This window comes from Pristiophorus japonicus, chromosome 8, assembly GCF_044704955.1.
Source record: "Pristiophorus japonicus isolate sPriJap1 chromosome 8, sPriJap1.hap1, whole genome shotgun sequence".
Taxonomy (NCBI): Eukaryota; Metazoa; Chordata; class Chondrichthyes; family Pristiophoridae; genus Pristiophorus; species Pristiophorus japonicus.
Window position 1 is genome coordinate 206,555,670 of NC_091984.1, and position 20,261 is coordinate 206,575,930.

The window sequence follows — 20,261 nt, forward strand, 5'->3', positions numbered from 1 at the left end:
ATTTAAATTAAAGTTATTAATGTATTTAAAAATATATATATTTTCCCGATTTTTAAAAAAGTTTTTAAAATTATGCTTTAAAATAAACTTACCGCAGTGGGGAGGGTTTTTAACAATAAAATGTGTTTTCATAACTTTATTTTAAAATATTTTTGTGTATTTTAAAACTCTTATGCCTGTAAAAGTAGGCTATGCGCCTGCTTTCATCAGGCACAAGAGTTTTGAGGACATTTGCTGGGCACGATATGCGTAAATCCTGCAATCTTGCCCTTGCAAATGTCCTCGCTCCCGAGATGCAGAGGATCTGTCAAGCCAGAAACTTGACAGATCGGAAAAGCCGGTTTTCAGCGAATGCACAATGGCGCGCTGAAAATCGGCTTTTCCGATGCCTTCTCGGGTCCGTAGAAACTCCGTAGGGGACCGGGGGAGGCCGCGATTTCTGGGCCAATATTTCCCCTTCATAAATCCGTGTTGACTCTGCACAATCATATTATTATTTTCTAAGTTGCCTTGTTACCACATCCTTAATAATAGATTTTAGCATGTTCCATACTACAGGTGGAATTATGATTATATGAATCACTGTGCGTTCAACATCTCAGTGAGAGTAAATATGATCTACTTGACATCGGGGTATATTTGAAGTGTACGTCCCATGAGGGTATATATGCAGTCTAGATCCCAATGGAGGTACACATGATCAACTAAATACAATCAACATATCAATGGAGGTATATGTGATTTACTTTCTATGGGGATAACTGTGAACTACTTCTTATGGGGAAGTATATGTATGATGTGTGGGTAAGCGCATCTGATTGAAGTTAGAGCTCCTGCACCTGGAAGCTTCCTGAAGGGATCCTGGGAAGCTACATAAAAGCAAGTTCATTGCAAGTTTCCATTACAGTTCGCTTATCAGCTGTGGCTCAGTTGGTAGCAGCTTGCCTATGAGTCAGGAGGTTGTGGGTTCAAGTCCCACTCCAGAGACTTGAGCACACAAATCTCGGCTTGCAGTGCTGTACTGGTGGAGGTGCCGTCTTTCAGATGAGATGTTAAACTGATCAGCTTTGCTGGGCAGGCCACGGAGTTCGCATGGCAGACACGAGACTCCCAAAGCAAGCACTCTACTCGGAACTCGTCTACGGTAAACGAGCCAAAGGCGGGCAGAGGAAACGTTACAAGGACACCTTCAAAGCCTCCCTGATAAAGTGCAACATCCCCACTGACACCTGGGAGTCCCTGGCCATAGACTGCCCTAAGTGGAGGAAGTGCATTCGGGAGGGCGCTGAGCTCCTCGAGTATCGTTGCCGAGAGCATGCAGAAATCAAGTGCAGGCAGCGGAAGGAACGTGCGGCAAACCAGGCTCCCTGCCCACCCTTTCCCTCAACGACTATCTGTCCCACCTGTGACAGAGACTGTGGTTCTCGTATTGGACTGTTCAGCCACCTAAGAACTCATGTTAAGAATGGAAGCAAGTCTTCCTCGATTCCGAGGGACTGCCTATGATGATGATAAACTGAAGTCTTCTGCCCTCTCAAGTGAATGTAAAACATCCCATGGTACTATTTCGAAGAAGAGCAGGGGGGCTATCCCTGGTGTCCTGGCCAATAGTCAATCAATATCTCTAAAACATATTATCTGGTCATTATCACGTTGCTGTTTGTGGGAGCTTGCTGTGTGTAAATTAGCTGCCACGTTTCTGACAGTGACTACAGATCAAAAGCATTTAATTGGTTGCAAAGCGCTTTGGAACGGCCTGAGGTCGTGAAGGGCGATATATTAACGCAAGTCTTTCTTTTCATGAACAACTGCTGCAAGGTAACAGGAGCTGACTTGCATGAAGTTCATCATTTAATTTAGTAAATTCGTTAGTACACTCTCACTCAGCACTGATAAAAACAAAGAAAACTATTAGCAAGCTTGAACAGTATAATAATTAGCGAAAATAAAATTAAAAACTGACCCTGTCAAAAACACGTAACAATTACTTAAGACGTAGTTATGAAACTAAGTATATCATAAATGGCTTTGGCCATATTTTCTAAGTCCCTTATTTCAAATCGTTGTAAAGCAGAACCTTTAAGAAGTGTGTAGCCTCGTTGGCATAATGTAAATGTGTTTAAACCTCACTGAGCTGACGCAGTTACATTTTGCATAAAGCATTTGCTTTAAATTCTGCATCTGGAGGCTTGCGTTGGGCGCATGCGCACGTTGAGTGGTCACTTTCAGCAGTGACGGGGGCTCCCACCAGCTGATGCTTCAGGTACTCGGCCGTGTGCTGGGTTTGAAGGAGGAAAACAAGAGGCACAAATCTTTCATTATGGAGACGAGGAAACAGGTTACCTTTCTCGAACGAGATTCCATTTGCCAAGATCTGCAGCAGCCATGCAGGACAAGCGTAGCAGTAAGGTAAGAAGAACACTTACAATTTCTGCCGCTTTCAGTTTCCTCTCCTGGCTCTGAGCTGCTTTGAGTTCCGCCAAGATCGATAAGGCAGGGAATCAAACGGTAGTTGTTGTCCAGTGTTCATCTAAGAATTCCGCTCTTGGAAGACCATTAGTGCTTTGTGTACTTTATTGCATTTCATTCGATTTCCTTGAATTTCATAATTTCAAGGGGAGTTATGCTGACATTCCTTCCACCTCCGCAATCTTGAAGTTTCTTAAAAGAAAAAAAAGCAAAGTTTCATGCTGATTAACTATTATTCCGGTTGCATTTTGCACCTTGTTGCTACAATTTTCGTCAGTTCTCATTTCCATGGCATCTTTTTTGTCCTTGTATTTGGCTGACGATAGTTACTGGGACCCCTGTAACTGTATTAATGTCTGTATATTTTGACATGGGTTCTGCTATTACCTTGTTGCTATTGACCTATTTTACATGGCAAAGCTTTTAAAGGGAAATAAAAGGCATTTCCTCTTTTTAAAAAGGGAAATCAAACTATACGTTCTCAAATGGCTAATTATATTTTAATGTGTTTGGTTAGCCTTGCTTTTGCCTTCTATACTAAGTGAAAAGGATAATGTTTATGCTTGATGATGATTTTCACCCATAGGCGACGGAGTCTCCCTCTTCCTCTGGGCCACTGAAGTTATTTACAGCTAAAAAAATAGGACACTGTGGTGGAGGAGGTGGGAGGGGATTAACATGGATAATTATGTTCACTGTTGGTGTTGTATTGCAAATTAAGTTATCAGCTGCTGTACACTGTCATTGTCGCGGCTTCTCTCATTTCAAGTGCCTCTTATCAACATCAGTAAATTAAGATTTGAGGAGAAAGTATATCTTTTTATTGCAGACCTGTTTTGGAGTTATTTCCAGATTAGTAAATCTGACATTGCAAAACTTTTTTTAAAAAAAACATTCCAGCCATTTTCTGGTGTGGTCGTTAGTTTTCACAAACAAACATTCCTTTTTAATCCAAGTATTATTGGATGGTTCATTCAGAATAAACTCAATGGATTTTTGAATTCTAAAGCACTTCTTTCCAGTTTAATAGTTGACCTATTTTTGTAAGTTTAAAGCTTGGCTCAATTTTGTGTCTGGATTCTCTTCACGCCTTCATTTAATTGTATTAATTGTTCTGCTTTAGAACTTGTAGCAGCTTATTTACACAAAGGTCCTCCTAACTATCATGTAGAAGATAATAGACAAATAAAGTAAATAGTAATTGTAGCTAGCTAATCAGTTGAGATGATTTCATAACCCGAGTGGGAAGCTAGAGACTGATTGCTTATTATCAGAGCCTCAAGATATAACTGTTTGCGAAATGATTCTAAGGTACTTGCAGCTCAAATTGTTAGAATTAGTATCTCCTTTTTGCCACTTTATGTACCCTGTATCAATATTAAGCACTTCCATGCAAGGTAAAGATGGATACTCTGCTCTAACAATGTCCCTTAATCCTAACATCAAACACACTAATCTCTGTCCTGTAGTAATATTTTTTTAAATATTTCCCATACCAATCATCTTTGTGCCCTCTCTGAGCAAGACTGTCAACTTATTGCCAATTTTGTGCCAAATTATGGATAGTTTTATGCTGTGGACCATTCCCTAGTAAGAACTGGGTGAGATTGCCCCAAGATCCAGGGGCGGACTGGACATAAGGGAAATTAGGAGGTTTCCTGATTGCTCCATGAATGGTTCCATAGTGCAGTGTTATCAGTGCCCCCCCCTATTTTCTGTGAGAATCCCAAAGAAACCCACTCCATTTTGGGGGAGTCAGTCATCTGTGCCAAGATCCCAACAAAAAGGAGATACTTATTCTAACAATTTGGGCTGCATTCAATCATCAGTCTCAATAGAATGGGCAATATTCCTTATGATTTCCAACAGTAGTCATTCATTCATGAGTAGAAACTGTAAATGCAGTGCAGTACTTTAAGATTTGCCATGGCAGTTGGACGAGGGGATTTAGATTCAAACTGGTGAAAGTCAAATTTATAACTAGTCTGGGAGTTCTTCTTTGCTTCAGAGTGACTAACACATACAATGGGCTTCTGGTTAGATTAGTGGAGGCAAGTACCTTGGAATCATTTTAGCAAACAGTTGAATGCTATGATGGGAGACCGCAAGTTTGTTCCGGATGGATGAGCTAGGATGGACCAAATGGTACTTATCAGTATCAATCATGTGATCTTGCGATGATCGGTGCAAGAAGAGAAAACTTTAGAAAGGATTAACATGCTCTTCAATGTTCACACTTGAATGAGTACAGTGACAGAATCCTGCAAGGAGTGCAACCAAACCCAGTTAGTCAGGAAACTGTGAGGACCGAAATAAAGGGGAGGAGACATTTAAAATTGGCAGTGAAAAAAATTGACTTGCATGATCAGTTTTGTTCTGCTGAATGATATATAATTTAATATACCAGTTTAAAACTGAGGTCTTATGTTTAAGTGCTCATTTAATGTTCCTGTTAGTGCCATTTCCGTTCAATGGGATGTACACATGGCATTTTTTCTATGTAAGCAGTACATGAAACCATTTATATTTCATGAAACCATTGTACCCTTGATTTCATGTAACAGTATCTTCTTAATGTGCCATTCCTTTTAGGACATTAGGACATCATTTTCCACAAATGCATGATTCAACCGGTAAGGAGAAGCTTCTGCTTTTCTGGTTTCTTGGATACATCTAGGTAATTTAATAATGTACGAAGGTGATACAATTACCTTTTTTTTTAAGAGCTGACTCACTTCCTAGGTGAGCCGAATACACATTTATCCACTTGGCCCCTGACCTGATGGGAATATGGATATGGTGTTTCAGTTTTCTGTTTTAGCTGCTTTGTTTTATATTGATGGAATTTATGTATATTTTGTATGTTATATAAAAGAGCCATTAATTTGCTACTTTTATATTTCCATTATAAACGCCTATATCCACATTTATATAGGACACTGTCTATTTAAACATTCCGCACTGTAATTACACCCTCTTGCCAGTGGTGCTGCAGATGTACACAAATATAAGAATTTGTAATGGAAAGGGTTGACTAAGTGTGTGCAGATATAAGATTTTTAATATATTCTAGATATGTGGTAACCCCTCTTAGTGTGTTGTAATGTGCTAGATAAGAATCAGCTATTAATTGGTCAAGATCATGAAATGCCACTCATCATGAGTCACAATTTTGTTGCAGATGCTCCAAAAATGTTCCAAAAGATGATCAGCAGAAAAGTTATTTCTCCAATTCCTTCCCCATTTGATACAAACAGTGCTGTACAGACAGCAATCTTGGAGTGTCCCAACCAACAATCACGGGATGAGGGGATCCAGCAGGAGGAACATAAACTGGTGGCAACTTCTACCTCAGACAATTATCTGATTCGGAAAGAGCCTCCAAAACAGCAGGAATTGGGAGTTGGAACTACCAAACAGAGAGGCGAGCAAGATAATACATTAGCTGAGGGCGAAGTAGGGGTAGGACGAAGAAAGGAATGGAAAACTCAAAAAGATCAGACAGATGCTGACCTTCCAGCCAATTTGGTAATGTTACAGACAGATGGACTGACTCAGATGAGGGAAGTGAAAAAGAATTTCCAGTCTAGATTAGAAGAGATGCAAGTCAGTTTCCAGACTGGGGTGAATATGCTTCAAAGTGTGATTGAGTCCAGTAACAGTCAGATTGAATCAGCTGTGGAGCAGGTCAGTTCCACTATGAGCTCCGTCGAGACCTCTCTACAGAATATGGATTCCAGTCTAGCCACAATTAACACCAACCTATTACAGCTCCAAGGAACTGTTGAATTTGGTTTCAAAGAGCTCACCAACGAAATTGCTTCTCTGGTCAAGTGGCTGTGCAAGAACCTGAGTGCTGGACCTTTAAAGAATCAGTCGGTGAAACCCTTGATCAGGATTGTCCGAACAGTTCCTATGTAGCTATTAGGACCCACTAAGCGTGTACACCCTAAGAAGACTATGGCTTACAGGGACTCTACTAGTCATGTTGCACCTTTTATCATGGTTTAGTGGCAGAAGCACATTATGGGACCATTAACAACAAGTAACCAGCAAGACCATTCAGTTAGGTGCTTGGATAATAAAACTTGCTGTTTGTTGCATATCACAACATATGTCTGGTTGTTATGGGCCAAACTCTACTTTCTGTTCCCTTGTTTAGTATGGGATGTTGGGCAACAACAGTTGTCGCTTACATGTTGCTACTTAGGAAAGTGGGAACATTAATATGTCCTTGCTTGATCTGGGAGTTCAAGCTTTTACAAGTTGCTCAGATGTTCTGAGGTTGAAAAATGAATGGTGCGCCTTGATCACTTATCTGCTGTTTACGAGAAAAAGTGCGCTGAAATCTTACCTTGGAATTCTTGGCTCCTCCAAGACCTTGGTGTGGCACATCGGAGGCTGAGGGGGTCGGAGCAAGTCGTATCGCAGCCAGCAGGGGGGCGGGGCTAGGGCCCAGCATCGTTTTAAATGTCGGCATCCTTGCGCATGCGCATTACAGCGTGTGCGCATGCGCAATGGGTCTTCGAACTTGGCAATCAGCCATTTAAAAGGAGAACATGGCATTTTGTTAAAGCGAGCTGGAACTTTTGGGTGCAGGTAGGGAAGGAGTGAAAAGTATTTAACTGATTCTTGGAGTGCAAAAGAATGCTGCATAGGTGCATGCAAGATCATTTAAAGGGAGAACGTGGCACTCTGTTAAAGTGATCTGTGTGATTTTTGGGTGCAAGAAGGGAAGGAGTGAAAAGTCTTTAAATGATTCTTGGAGTGCAAAGGAGTACTGCATACATGCATGCAAAAAAGGACTGTGTTTTTTTTTTAAATCACTGACTTTAAATCCAGTACAGCAATGCAAGAACTAAGAACTTCTTGCATGAAGAAGTGTAGACATTAGTTAATGTCATTGAGGGGAGATGGACACCAGCACAAGGGTGGCACCCAAAGAAATCAAGAAATGCTGGGACCTAGTTGCAGCCGAGTACTGCGGAGTGGTGGATACCAGGAGATCTGGGAGTCAGTGTAAAAAGAAATGGCAGGACCTTGGTCAAGTCATTAGTGTAAGTAATATCTTCCTTTCCTCAATGGAATTGCAATTGTAAATGTGACTAGCTGTATATGTCCCACCCAGCAGAAAGGGACCCTCTCCTTTAAAAAGTTATATTTTCATCTTTGCAGAAGAAATCGGCTCACAACGAAAGGGAAAGAACACGAACAAGAGGAGGCCCGCCAAATTTGCACCAACTGACACCCCTGGAACAGAGGGTCGCTGCCCTGATGAGTTGTGCCTGGAGAAAAGAAATCGGTAGTGCACAAGCTGGGCCCACATGCTTGGGAGAGGGTAAGTCCTGAAAATGCATCGTGACCCTTCAAATCAACCTGCTGCCTAGCCTGCTATGTGCGATACTACTCATGTCACCCATCCTGCCCACTCCTGTGCTGCTAACCATTTGACTGTTCTGTTATATTTTGCAGTACATGATGCCAATCCAGAAGATTCAGATGCGTGCGATCAAGACCAAGGCAGTGGGGGGGAGGAGGGGGGCATGGATATGTGTTCAGGGGAGAATGTTGACCGTAATATGGATCAGTCCGTAGTGCAGGGCCTCACTCTCCCAAACAATACCATGAGTTCTCGTCCAACATTCCACTCTTTTTCATCCACCCCCCATCCTTGCGTAGTGCCTTAAGTTCTGATACGGCATGCCATCGTCTCCTCATGTACCCATCCGCATTTAATGAGGTAATTCTGGTAAGACGTTCCATGGTTTCACATCTTCCAAGGCTGTGGGTCCCAGTGGTGGTGGAATGTAGCTTGTAGCACCCAGGGCCCCACTGTCAGAGGAAGCGGGTTCCAGTGATGGAGGTGGAATGCAGCGTGGAACACCCAGGGCCCCACCATCCCACCCTGTGTCTCGCACTGGAGGGGTACCGCGAGGCAGAGCCGGGGTGAGAGGAAGGAGAATCCGAATAGGCTCTCCTGAGATGCAGCGTTCAACAGATGCGTTTGAGGTTATTGCATTGGGTGTGAAGGGCACTGACCTTACCCGTTCACTCGAGGGCACCGTCAGAGGGGTTGGTGATGAGTTAACAGCACTGTCTGGACAAATAGCAGTTATGCCACGTGAACTGAGTGCGGGAATCTCAGGAGCAGCACAAACGCTGGCAGAGGCTATCAGGCAGTTAGCTGCTGCAATAAGCGCACACATCCCGGCCAATCAAATGCTGCAATCCCGGTATCTGCCTCTGTAGAGACCCAAGCTGGGACCCCCCTCTCTTTCTTGCCCCCCCACCTCCCCACATGAGGCAGTGCACATGCACCGAGATGTGGATGAGAGCTGGGTGCAGCCTTTCTTTGCTGCTAGTGTTGATGTATTGTTGATGCCACTGTTGTAACTGTTTTCAAATTGAAATTGTTTACTAAGTTTTGTAACTTTACAAGTATATAAGTGATCTTAGAGTTTTTAAGTTCTCACATTTAATAAGTTGTTTAAATTTACTGCGTTAAAAGTTATCTTAAGGCTTTTCAGTGATCTTGTTCACAAATTTAAATTGTTTACTAAGTTTTGTAACTTTTTAAAACTTTAAAAGTATTTGGAGTTTTTAAGTGATCAGAAAGTCATATCAAATCAAATTAAATTTTGATACAAGAATAATTTTATTGCACTAAAGAAAAGTACATTGAAATCTTTACAATGAAATATATTATACATTGAAACTGAATCATGACAAGAATGCTTTTATTATTGCACTAAAGTAAAGTACATTGCAAACGTTTCAATAAAGTTTATTACTTAACATTAAAACTGAATCATGGTCCATTATCATATCACCACACAACATTTAGGAACACCTGCAAAAGATAGACATCCCTCACCCCTTCAGTCATGCCTGCCTCCCGTACCTAGCCATGACTGAGGGATGTGCTGGTGTGGCGTGTCGTGGCTCGGAGATCTCTCCTGCTGCAGTGGGATAGGTGTCCGTGGGCCGAGGAAGCCAGCAACTGATTGCCCTACAGTATCTGAGACGCACAGATTGGTCCTGCTGCTGGCTGCGAGTTGTTGGGTTGGGGGCGAGGTGGGGTGGGAAAAGAGTGGTGTTGGGGGTGTAGGGGTGAGGAGGGACACACACAGCGAAGGATTTGGGGGGGGAAGAGTGCAGTTGGGGGTGTGGGAGACAGGGGTGGGTTACACCACGTTACTCTAACAGTCAGTCCCTGACAGAGGCACGTCAATGCCAAACAGTTAGTTTTTACAAATGAGAGATAATCTAGTCCGAGGTGAGTTATTCAAATAATAGGTTGGACTAATGGGGTATGCATGATTGCCAAAGGATCAACTTAACCACAATTAGGTGTTGATGTGTCTGCCGCAGCCGGGAGCCTACACTTTTTTATTTATAAAAAGAGAAACCACTGTCCTCATTCAATAGATATAAGGTAAAATATAATCTCCAGAGGTTTTAGGCCATTTTAAGTGATGTGTTTAATGCTTTAGTCCTTTGTGTTTAATGCTTCGCCCTCCCCCTGCCCCCGTCTCTGGCTGTGCCTGCACTGCACTGAACTTAACTTTAGGTAAGGTTTTTCAGAACTTACAAAAGTGGACACTTACTCCGTTCTAAGTTAGTTTGGAGTAACTTTTAGCGGTGCAAACTTGTAAAACAGGCCTAAGTGACTGGACACAGCCCCTTTTGGGAAAAAAAATTAAATAAAACGAAACTAAACTAACTCACTAGAATAGGAGCAAACTAAATGCCGAGAATTGCGATTTCTAAGATACTCCAAACTAAACTAGTTGCTCCAAAAAAATTGGAGCAATTCCACTCGAAACTTGGGCCCATAAATGTGAATGTTGTGCTCGTCCAGCTAAAAGATGATTAGTGGTGGGAAATTGAATACTTTACAGTTACTATTTTAAGATGAGATATTTCAGTTAACTGCAGATCGGAGATCACTACTCTCAAAAGAACACTCCCGATTGAACCAATGTGACAGTTGTCCATTTCCACACCAGCAATCCTGTCACCTATTTGAGTAAAAATGCCAATTTAATTCCAAATTAGCGACAATTTTGTGCTGTGGATCAGTGCCCACTAGGAATTGGATTGAAAGAGACTCTTGCAGCAAGCAGACAAGGGAAACCTCCATCTCATTGCTCTAGACTGGCTTTGAACTCCGGCCTTAGAGCTGAAAGGCTATTGTATAAGTCCATTGCACCATGTGGCACCACAAATGATCGGGTTATTGCACTTCAAAGTCGTTCATTGTGCATGAAGCATTTTGAGATATTTCTGAGAGATGTGACATTATAAATGCAGACTGATCATGTAATCTCCTGTCACTTGCTAATTTATTTGAGGGAGAAATGGGGAAAAGCAGTTATGGGAGAATCTTGTACTGATATTGTTGCTATTGTGCAGCAGTTGTAATTTTGTAGTGCCCTTGCTTGCTGTAAGTGACCTAATTTTGTGAAGGTAAGCACAGTCAATAGCCCCAGAATCGTGGAAAATCAAAATGTCACAGCAGCATTGCTTTTGCTATTGCTGGTTTCTAGGGAAGTAAAAATGTTTATCTGCTCCCTTAACCAGTGCAGCTGTAACTTCATAGAAATATTCACAAAGAGGGTGTTTTGAATCTTTCCAATGGTTTTTCCAAAGTGGCAGTTGCATGCAGGGTGTGTGCTGCTGTTCATTTCACGGTGATAAGAAAGCCTGCAAACATTTCTGAAACAGTTACCGAATGCCGTTTGTTGTGGCACATGGGGTACTGACACTTCTGCTAATTCCAAGCCTTCTGATGCACTGTTGATCAGAGTGCTAGATAGTTACTGCAAGGTCAGTAGGCCTGCTCAGGGGAGGGTATGGCCTCCTTCTCCTGTATCCACTGTAAAACCTTGTGTATTATATCTTCATGTTTTTACATCCTCCAAATATAAGAATGCAATTTATACACATTTTATGAGGTTATATCAGAACAGCAACAAATCAGGATATGCAGTAAATTCTTAAGCAACAATGAGTGTAACAGACATCATTCCATTACAGACTCCACATCCCACATGGACTCCATTCTATACATTTTATAGGATTGCACTGACATTAATAATAAGTTAGGAAATCTTTATTTCTGACAAACAATACCACCTCCTTTAGTTAATTAGTTAAGACAAGAACACCAATGCTTCATGTGGAATGACTGGTTTTCTCACTAAGCAGTAACAGACTGAGTTGGTTATGAACTGAAAGCTGTGACTTCCTCTTGTGTATGCATAGTGTAACTCAAGTGTAACCAACTGCAGTAAATTGCTTACTAGAAAATATATGCGATGCATACAACATTCACCCCTCACTCCGAATGTGGACAAGTACTAGAGAATTAGACCACTGCTTACAGGGTAATACTATTGTCCAGATTTATTTACAGATGTGATTATATACAAGGTAAGTAAGAAACAATTGAACACAAGTCACATTTACTTGAAATTAATTTTTTATTTAAAGAGTCCATAATTTTTGCAGTTTCTCCCAGTATGTTCTTAGAAATACAGGGGGCAATTTTTACCAAATTCCCAGGATGGGAAACTCACATGATCGGGTGGACACCCCGCCCAATATTCAACGGACAGTAAAATCGGACGGGGTATAAAAACTGATATTGTTAGTTTCCCAATGGATTAGGTTAAATTGCCTTTTCTGATGATAGATTACTTGATTTCTCAGCATTCCAGTGGCCCACCAACATGCAATAACTGCACAGAAAATTAAAAAAATAATGGAGTCCCTGGATTATAAACAGCTCTTTTACTTTGAAGGAGAACATTACCTGTCAACTTTGATCGAGTTAGCCATTAAAACAATAATGGTGTATTTCTTCATACCAGTGACACCAATCCTACTTGACACTTTATAATGCTGTAAATTGTCTGATTGCTTTGCAATCATTGAACACCAAGCTATCTGCACCCCACAGTTACATCATCACCTGTCAAGCGCTATACACTTTTTAAACCTGTTGCCTCGGTTATCAATTTAATTTTATCTTGGTAGATTTCTGAGGAATGAGCATTTGTCCTTTTCCACAGATTGACCATCACCTGCTTTCCAGTTTGAAATTTAGACCATAGCTATTTAAAAAAAACATATGAAATAAAGACTAGAATTAGCCAGGCAATAAATGAGGTGGTGGTGGTAAAAATACTGCCAGCAAAATGGGACATAACTAAATGTATCATGAAGATATCTTATCCGCAAGATAAAACTTTAGAATATAATTCATTGGAAAGTACATAGCTATCAACTACATCTAATAAAATAGTCTTAGTCTGTGTTGAAATGTTTCACAGAGAGCTAATTAGTTCTGCTGATGAGAATGTACCTTGTTAGAACATAAGAACATAAGAAATAGGAGCAGGAGTAGGTCATATGGCCCCTCGAACCTGCTCCGCCATTCAATAAGATCATGGCTGATCTGATCATGGACTCCGCTCCACTTCCCTGCCCGCTCTCCATAACCCCTTATTGTTTAAGAAACTGTCTATTTCTGTCTTAAATTTATTCAATGTCCCAGCTTCCACAGCTCTCTGAGGCAGCAAATTCCACAGATTTACAACCCTCTCTGTTTTAAATGGGCGGCTCCTTATTCTAAGATCATGCCCTCCAGTTCTAGTCTCCCCCATCAGTGGAAACATCCTCTCTGCATCCACCCCTCATAATCTTATACGTTTCAATAAGATCACCTCTCATTCTTCTGAATCCCAATGAATAGAGGCCCAACCTACTCAACCTTTCCTCATAAGTCAACCTCCTCATCCCCGGAACCAACCTAGTGAACCTTCTCTGAACTGCCTCCAAAGCAAGTGTATCCTTTCATAAATATGGAAACCTAAACTGCACGCAGTATTCCAGGTGTGGCCTCACCAATACCTTTATATAGCGGTGGCAAGACTTCCATGCTTTTATACTCCATCCCCTTTGCAATAAAGGCCAAGATACCATTGGCCTTCCTGATCACTTGCTGTACCTGCATACTATCCTTTTGTGTTTCATGCACAAGTACCCCCAGGCACCATTGCGGCACTTTGCAATCTTTCTCCATTTAAATAATAACTTGCTCTTTGATTTTTTTCTGCCAAAGTGCATGACCTCTCATTTTCCAACATTATACTCCATCTGCCAAATTTTTGCCTACTCACTGTCTATGTCCTTTTGCAGATTTTTTGTGTCCTCCTCACACATTGCTTTTCCTCCCATCTTTGTATCGTCAGCAAACTTGGCTACATTACACTCAGTCCCTCCTTCCAATTCGTTAATATAGATTGTAAATAGTTGGTGTTACATATGCAGACTATAGATATACTCTCTGTGTAGTCACTGTATAGTTGCATAAGATAGAGACTTGTTACCTGATGTACTATCAATAAGGTTTACACTGTGTATATACTATGCTGGCACCACTAGAGGGTGCAGCTGGTAGAGACCGGGGTTTCCTGCCCCTGTGGCAGAGGCTGTCCACCAGAGGGCACTGCGGTGGGAGACCTAAGGGTCACCTGCATAGGTGTGCAGGACCCAGTATAAAAGGCTGCTCACCATGCTTGTGCCGCACTCTGGAGTTACGAATAAAGGACTAAGGTCACTACAGTTTGAGTACAACACATTGCCTCGTGGAGTCATTCATAAGTGCATTACAGACATAACAGTTGGGGTCCCATCACTGATCCCTGCGGCACCCCACTAGTTACTGGTTGCCAACCAGAGAATGAACCATTTATCTGTTCTGTTAGTTAGCCAGTCCTCTATCCATGCCAATATATTACCCCCAATCCCGTGAACTTTTATCTTGTGCAGTAACCTTTTATGTGACACCTTGTCAAATGCCTTCTGGAAGTCCAAATACACCACAGCCACTAGTTCCCCTTTATCCACCCTGTTTGTTACATCCTTGAAGAACTCCAGCAAATTTGTCAAACATGACTTCCCCTACTTGTTAGCTAGCAGCTGCTTCCCATTGGGATACTGAAAGGATGATTTCCTGGGAAACCAGAAGACAAATAAAAACTCTTCTGAATGCCTGAGTTAATGTTCAATCACCATACAGACCCAGCACCTGGCTTTTTCAGAAGCATGAGTACATATTGAACCAGAATGAATGATCTGAAGATCATCATACATTTTAACCTTCATGCCTTACAAAGTGTCTCATTTGAAATTGGTCTGCTTTAGATTTATAGGATTTGGAGCTGTGCTACCATTTTTTTAATGTAACTATTTATAATCTCCCTTCAGCAAAATTATATAACTAATGTCATTAGTAGCAGAATAATTGTTCCCTTTTACACAAATGAAGCATATTAAGAGCATCAACTTAAATCAGTAAATTACAATTGACTAGAAATATTGGCGCAAATGGACATTTGTGTATGTGACATTCTGTTAGTTTAATGGCAGCGTTAACATCTTTTAAATAACACACATTAAGTTAACCAGTTTGTTAAAATAATGGGCAAAGGAACATCAAAAAAATATGTTATGCATTTTCCTGCTAATATCAGCAACCACAATTTCTGAAAATCTTTTTTCTAGTTTATTCAATCAATACATTATTTCTCCTCAAATTTTCTTACAATTTCTCACCTAAAATGTCTAAGTCATACTATGTAAACAGTTTTGCAAATGCTAATTGATGTTGGGCACCTTGGGCCCCTCTCCTATAGTACACTAGCTCAATGTACTCTGCTAACTCAGCACAGACCGGATTTAAACCAGAGACCTGAAAGCAGAAAATGTTGTACAGCAAATCCATCGCATCTGAAAAGGAAAGAAACCAGGTTGATGTTTCGAATGGAAACCCTTCATTATAACTTGGACCTTTCTGTTCTGTAGTGTTCAGTGCCACATGTTAACGGAAGGCACTCAGTTAATCTTTCACATATCACACATGAGAGTCTGATTTCTTAAAGGAACCAGAAAATAACAATTGGTCTTAGTTGGACCAGGCTATGGTGTCTATTAAAAATGTGTAGACACTAAGTGGGATTCTAAGAAGTTGCCAGAGTGGCATAGGCAGAAACCTGACACCAGGTCTGTTTTCTTGGACATTCATGATTATATCACAGTATCAGTATTGTAATCTGAAACTACATTACAATGTTTTAAGAATTCCTGGTAAAATTACAAAATATTCCAAGTGGTGTTCGCCCAGGACATGTACTGTGGTAAAAAACTTAGGCCCTAGAATCATACAGCACAGAGGCCAATCAGTCCACTATGCCTGTGCTGGCACTTTGAAAGAGCTATCCAATTAGTCCCACTCCCTTGCTCTATCCCTATAGCCCCGCAAAATTTTCCCTTTCAATATATATACAACTTCCTTTTTGAAAGTTACTATTGAATCTGCTTCCTCCACCCTTTCAGGCTGTGCATTCCAGACCATAACAACTCACTGCGTTAAAAAAAAAATCTCATCATCCCTTTGCTTTTTTTGCCTTTTATCTTAAATCTGTGTCCTCTGGTTACTGACCCCCTTGCCAATTGAAACAATTTCTCCTTATTTATTCGATCAAATCCCTTCATAATTTTGAACACCTATTAAATCTCCACTTTACCTTCTCTGCTCTAAGGAGAAGCATCCTAACTTAAGAACATAAATAGGAGCAGCAGTAGGCAATACAGCCCTTCGAGCCTGCTCCGCCATTTAATATGATCATGGCTGATCTGATCATGGACCCGGGTCCACTTTCCTGTCCGCTCTCCATAACCCCTTATTGTTTAAGAAACTGTCTATTTCTGTCTTAAATTTATTCAATGTCCCAGCTTCCACAGCTCTCTGAGGCAGCAAATTCCACAGATTTACAACCCTCTCTGTTTTAAATGGGCGGCTCCTTATTCTAAGATCATGCCCTCCAGTTCTAGTCTCCCCCATCAGTGGAAACATCCTCTCTGCATCCACCCCTCATAATCTTATACGTTTCAATAAGATCACCTCTCATTCTTCTGAATCCCAATGAATAGAGGCCCAACCTACTCAACCTTTCCTCATAAGTCAACCTCCTCATCCCCGGAACCAACCTAGTGAACCTTCTCTGAACTGCCTCCAAAGCAAGTGTATCCTTTCATAAATATGGAAACCTAAACTGCACGCAGTATTCCAGGTGTGGCCTCACCAATACCTTTATATAGCGGTGGCAAGACTTCCATGCTTTTATACTCCATCCCCTTTGCAATAAAGGCCAAGATACCATTGGCCTTCCTGATCACTTGCTGTACCTGCATACTATCCTTTTGTGTTTCATGCACAAGTACCCCCAGGCACCATTGCGGCACTTTGCAATCTTTCTCCATTTAAATAATAACTTGCTCTTTGATTTTTTTCTGCCAAAGTGCATGACCTCTCATTTTCCAACATTATACTCCATCTGCCAAATTTTTGCCTACTCACTGTCTATGTCCTTTTGCAGATTTTTTGTGTCCTCCTCACACATTGCTTTTCCTCCCATCTTTGTATCGTCAGCAAACTTGGCTACATTACACTCAGTCCCTCCTTCCAATTCGTTAATATAGATTGTAAATAGTTGGTGTTACATATGCAGACTATAGATATACTCTCTGTGTAGTCACTGTATAGTTGCATAAGATAGAGACTTGTTACCTGATGTACTATCAATAAGGTTTACACTGTGTATATACTATGCTGGCACCACTAGAGGGTGCAGCTGGTAGAGACCGGGGTTTCCTGCCCCTGTGGCAGAGGCGGTGGGAGACCTAAGGGTCACCTGCATAGGTGTGCAGGACCCAGTATAAAAGGCTGCTCACCATGCTTGTGCCGCACTCTGGAGTTACGAATAAAGGACCAAGGTCACTACAGTTTGAGTACAACACATTGCCTCGTGGAGTCATTCATAAGTGCATTACAGACATAACAGTTGGGGTCCCATCACTGATCCCTGCGGCACCCCACTAGTTACTGGTTGCCAACCAGAGAATGAACCATTTATCTGTTCTGTTAGTTAGCCAGTCCTCTATCCATGCCAATATATTACCCCCAATCCCGTGAACTTTTATCTTGTGCAGTAACCTTTTATGTGACACCTTGTCAAATGCCTTCTGGAAGTCCAAATACACCACAGCCACTAGTTCCCCTTTATCCACCCTGTTTGTTACATCCTTGAAGAACTCCAGCAAATTTGTCAAACATGACTTCCCCTACTTGTTAGCTAGCAGCTGCTTCCCATTGGGATACTGAAAGGATGATTTCCTGGGAAACCAGAAGACAAATAAAAACTCTTCTGAATGCCTGAGTTAATGTTCAATCACCATACAGACCCAGCACCTGGCTTTTTCAGAAGCATGAGTACATATTGAACCAGAATGAATGATCTGAAGATCATCATACATTTTAACCTTCATGCCTTACAAAGTGTCTCATTTGAAATTGGTCTGCTTTAGATTTATAGGATTTGGAGCTGTGCTACCATTTTTTTAATGTAACTATTTATAATCTCCCTTCAGCAAAATTATATAACTAATGTCATTAGTAGCAGAATAATTGTTCCCTTTTACACAAATGAAGCATATTAAGAGCATCAACTTAAATCAGTAAATTACAATTGACTAGAAATATTGGCGCAAATGGACATTTGTGTATGTGACATTCTGTTAGTTTAATGGCAGCGTTAACATCTTTTAAATAACACACATTAAGTTAACCAGTTTGTTAAAATAATGGGCAAAGGAACATCAAAAAAATATGTTATGCATTTTCCTGCTAATATCAGCAACCACAATTTCTGAAAATCTTTTTTCTAGTTTATTCAATCAATACATTATTTCTCCTCAAATTTTCTTACAATTTCTCACCTAAAATGTCTAAGTCATACTATGTAAACAGTTTTGCAAATGCTAATTGATGTTGGGCACCTTGGGCCCCTCTCCTATAGTACACTAGCTCAATGTACTCTGCTAACTCAGCACTGACCGGATTTAAACCAGAGACCTGAAAGCAGAAAATGTTGTACAGCAAATCCATCGCATCTGAAAAGGAAAGAAACCAGGTTGATGTTTCGAATGGAAACCCTTCATTATAACTTGGACCTTTCTGTTCTGTAGTGTTCAGTGCCACATGTTAACGGAAGGCACTCAGTTAATCTTTCACATATCACACATGAGAGTCTGATTTCTTAAAGGAACCAGAAAATAACAATTGGTCTTAGTTGGACCAGGCTATGGTGTCTATTAAAAATGTGTAGACACTAAGTGGGATTCTAAGAAGTTGCCAGAGTGGCATAGGCAGAAACCTGACACCAGGTCTGTTTTCTTGGACATTCATGATTATATCACAGTATCAGTATTGTAATCTGAAACTACATTACAATGTTTTAAGAATTCCTGGTAAAATTACAAAATATTCCAAGTGGTGTTCGCCCAGGACATGTACTGTGGTAAAAAACTTAGGCCCTAGAATCATACAGCACAGAGGCCAATCAGTCCACTATGCCTGTGCTGGCACTTTGAAAGAGCTATCCAATTAGTCCCACTCCCTTGCTCTATCCCTATAGCCCCGCAAAATTTTCCCTTTCAATATATATACAACTTCCTTTTTGAAAGTTACTATTGAATCTGCTTCCTCCACCCTTTCAGGCTGTGCATTCCAGACCATAACAACTCACTGCGTTAAAAAAAAAATCTCATCATCCCTTTGCTTTTTTTGCCTTTTATCTTAAATCTGTGTCCTCTGGTTACTGACCCCCTTGCCAATTGAAACAATTTCTCCTTATTTATTCGATCAAATCCCTTCATAATTTTGAACACCTATTAAATCTCCACTTTACCTTCTCTGCTCTAAGGAGAAGCATCCTAACTTAAGAACATAAATAGGAGCAGCAGTAGGCAATACAGCCCTTCGAGCCTGCTCCGCCATTTAATATGATCATGGCTGATCTGATCATGGACCCGGGTCCACTTTCCTGTCCGCTCCCCATAATCCTTTATTCCCTTATTGTTTAACAAACTGCCTGATATGTCCTTACTATACAGTATAAATGCACACGAGGCCCATACTTGAGAGAAGGTCACTCTGTGACCAGTTACTTTTATTACTAAGACCTCAAGTGATGAAGGTGGATGGAGCTTCCCCTTTTATACCTGAAAGTCCAGGTTAGGAGTGTCTCCCACAAGATCACCCCCTAGTGGTCAATGTTCTCTAGGTGTACAACTTAGGTCAGCTTAGAGATGGGTTACAATGATAGTTGAATACATGACATCACCTCCTCCACCCCCCCCCCCCTCAAAGTCTTATTGGGATCACAGGTTAAGTCTCTCTGGTGGTTTACGCTCCCTTGTAGAGTGCGTAAATTGGGGCTCTGGTTGTTGGACGCTGGCCTGAGTGTCTGCTGTTTGCGGTGCCTCAGGCCTGTCCGGACTGCCCACAATGACTGGGTTCTCCTCTACTTGGTTCCGGTGTTCGGTCACCTGTGGTGGAGTAAGCTCTACGTCGTGTTCTTCCTCTGCTTCTTCTATGGGGTTGCTGAACCTCCTTTTAGTTTGATCCACGTGTTTGCAGCAGATTTGTCTATTGATAAGTTTAACTACCAAAACCCTATTCCCCTCTTTGGCAATCACAGTGCCTGGAAGCCATTTGGGCCCTGCAGCGTAATTAAGGACAAAAACCGGGTCATTGACATCAATACATCGCGCCCTCGCATTCCTGTCATGGTAGTCACATTGTGACTGATGCCTGCTCTCAACAATTTCTTTCATAGTAGGGTGTATAAGGGATAACCTGGTTTTGAGCGTCTTTTTCATTA

The 20,261-nt window shown here is 41.3% G+C and overlaps 1 protein-coding gene across 1 annotated transcript in view; it reads left to right on the top strand.

Annotated features, from left to right (window-relative positions):
- Positions 1-2,245: 2,245 nt before the first annotated feature.
- LOC139269246 (protein FAM216A) overlaps positions 2,246-20,261 on the top strand; it is a 55,263-nt gene continuing 37,247 nt past the window's right edge. The window contains exons 1-3 of the mRNA XM_070888335.1: positions 2,246-2,409; positions 5,062-5,102; positions 8,579-8,590. Of these exons, the coding sequence (XP_070744436.1) occupies positions 2,255-2,409; positions 5,062-5,102; positions 8,579-8,590 (208 nt within the window). The 5' untranslated portion in view covers positions 2,246-2,254. The remainder of the gene's footprint in view (positions 2,410-5,061; positions 5,103-8,578; positions 8,591-20,261) is intronic.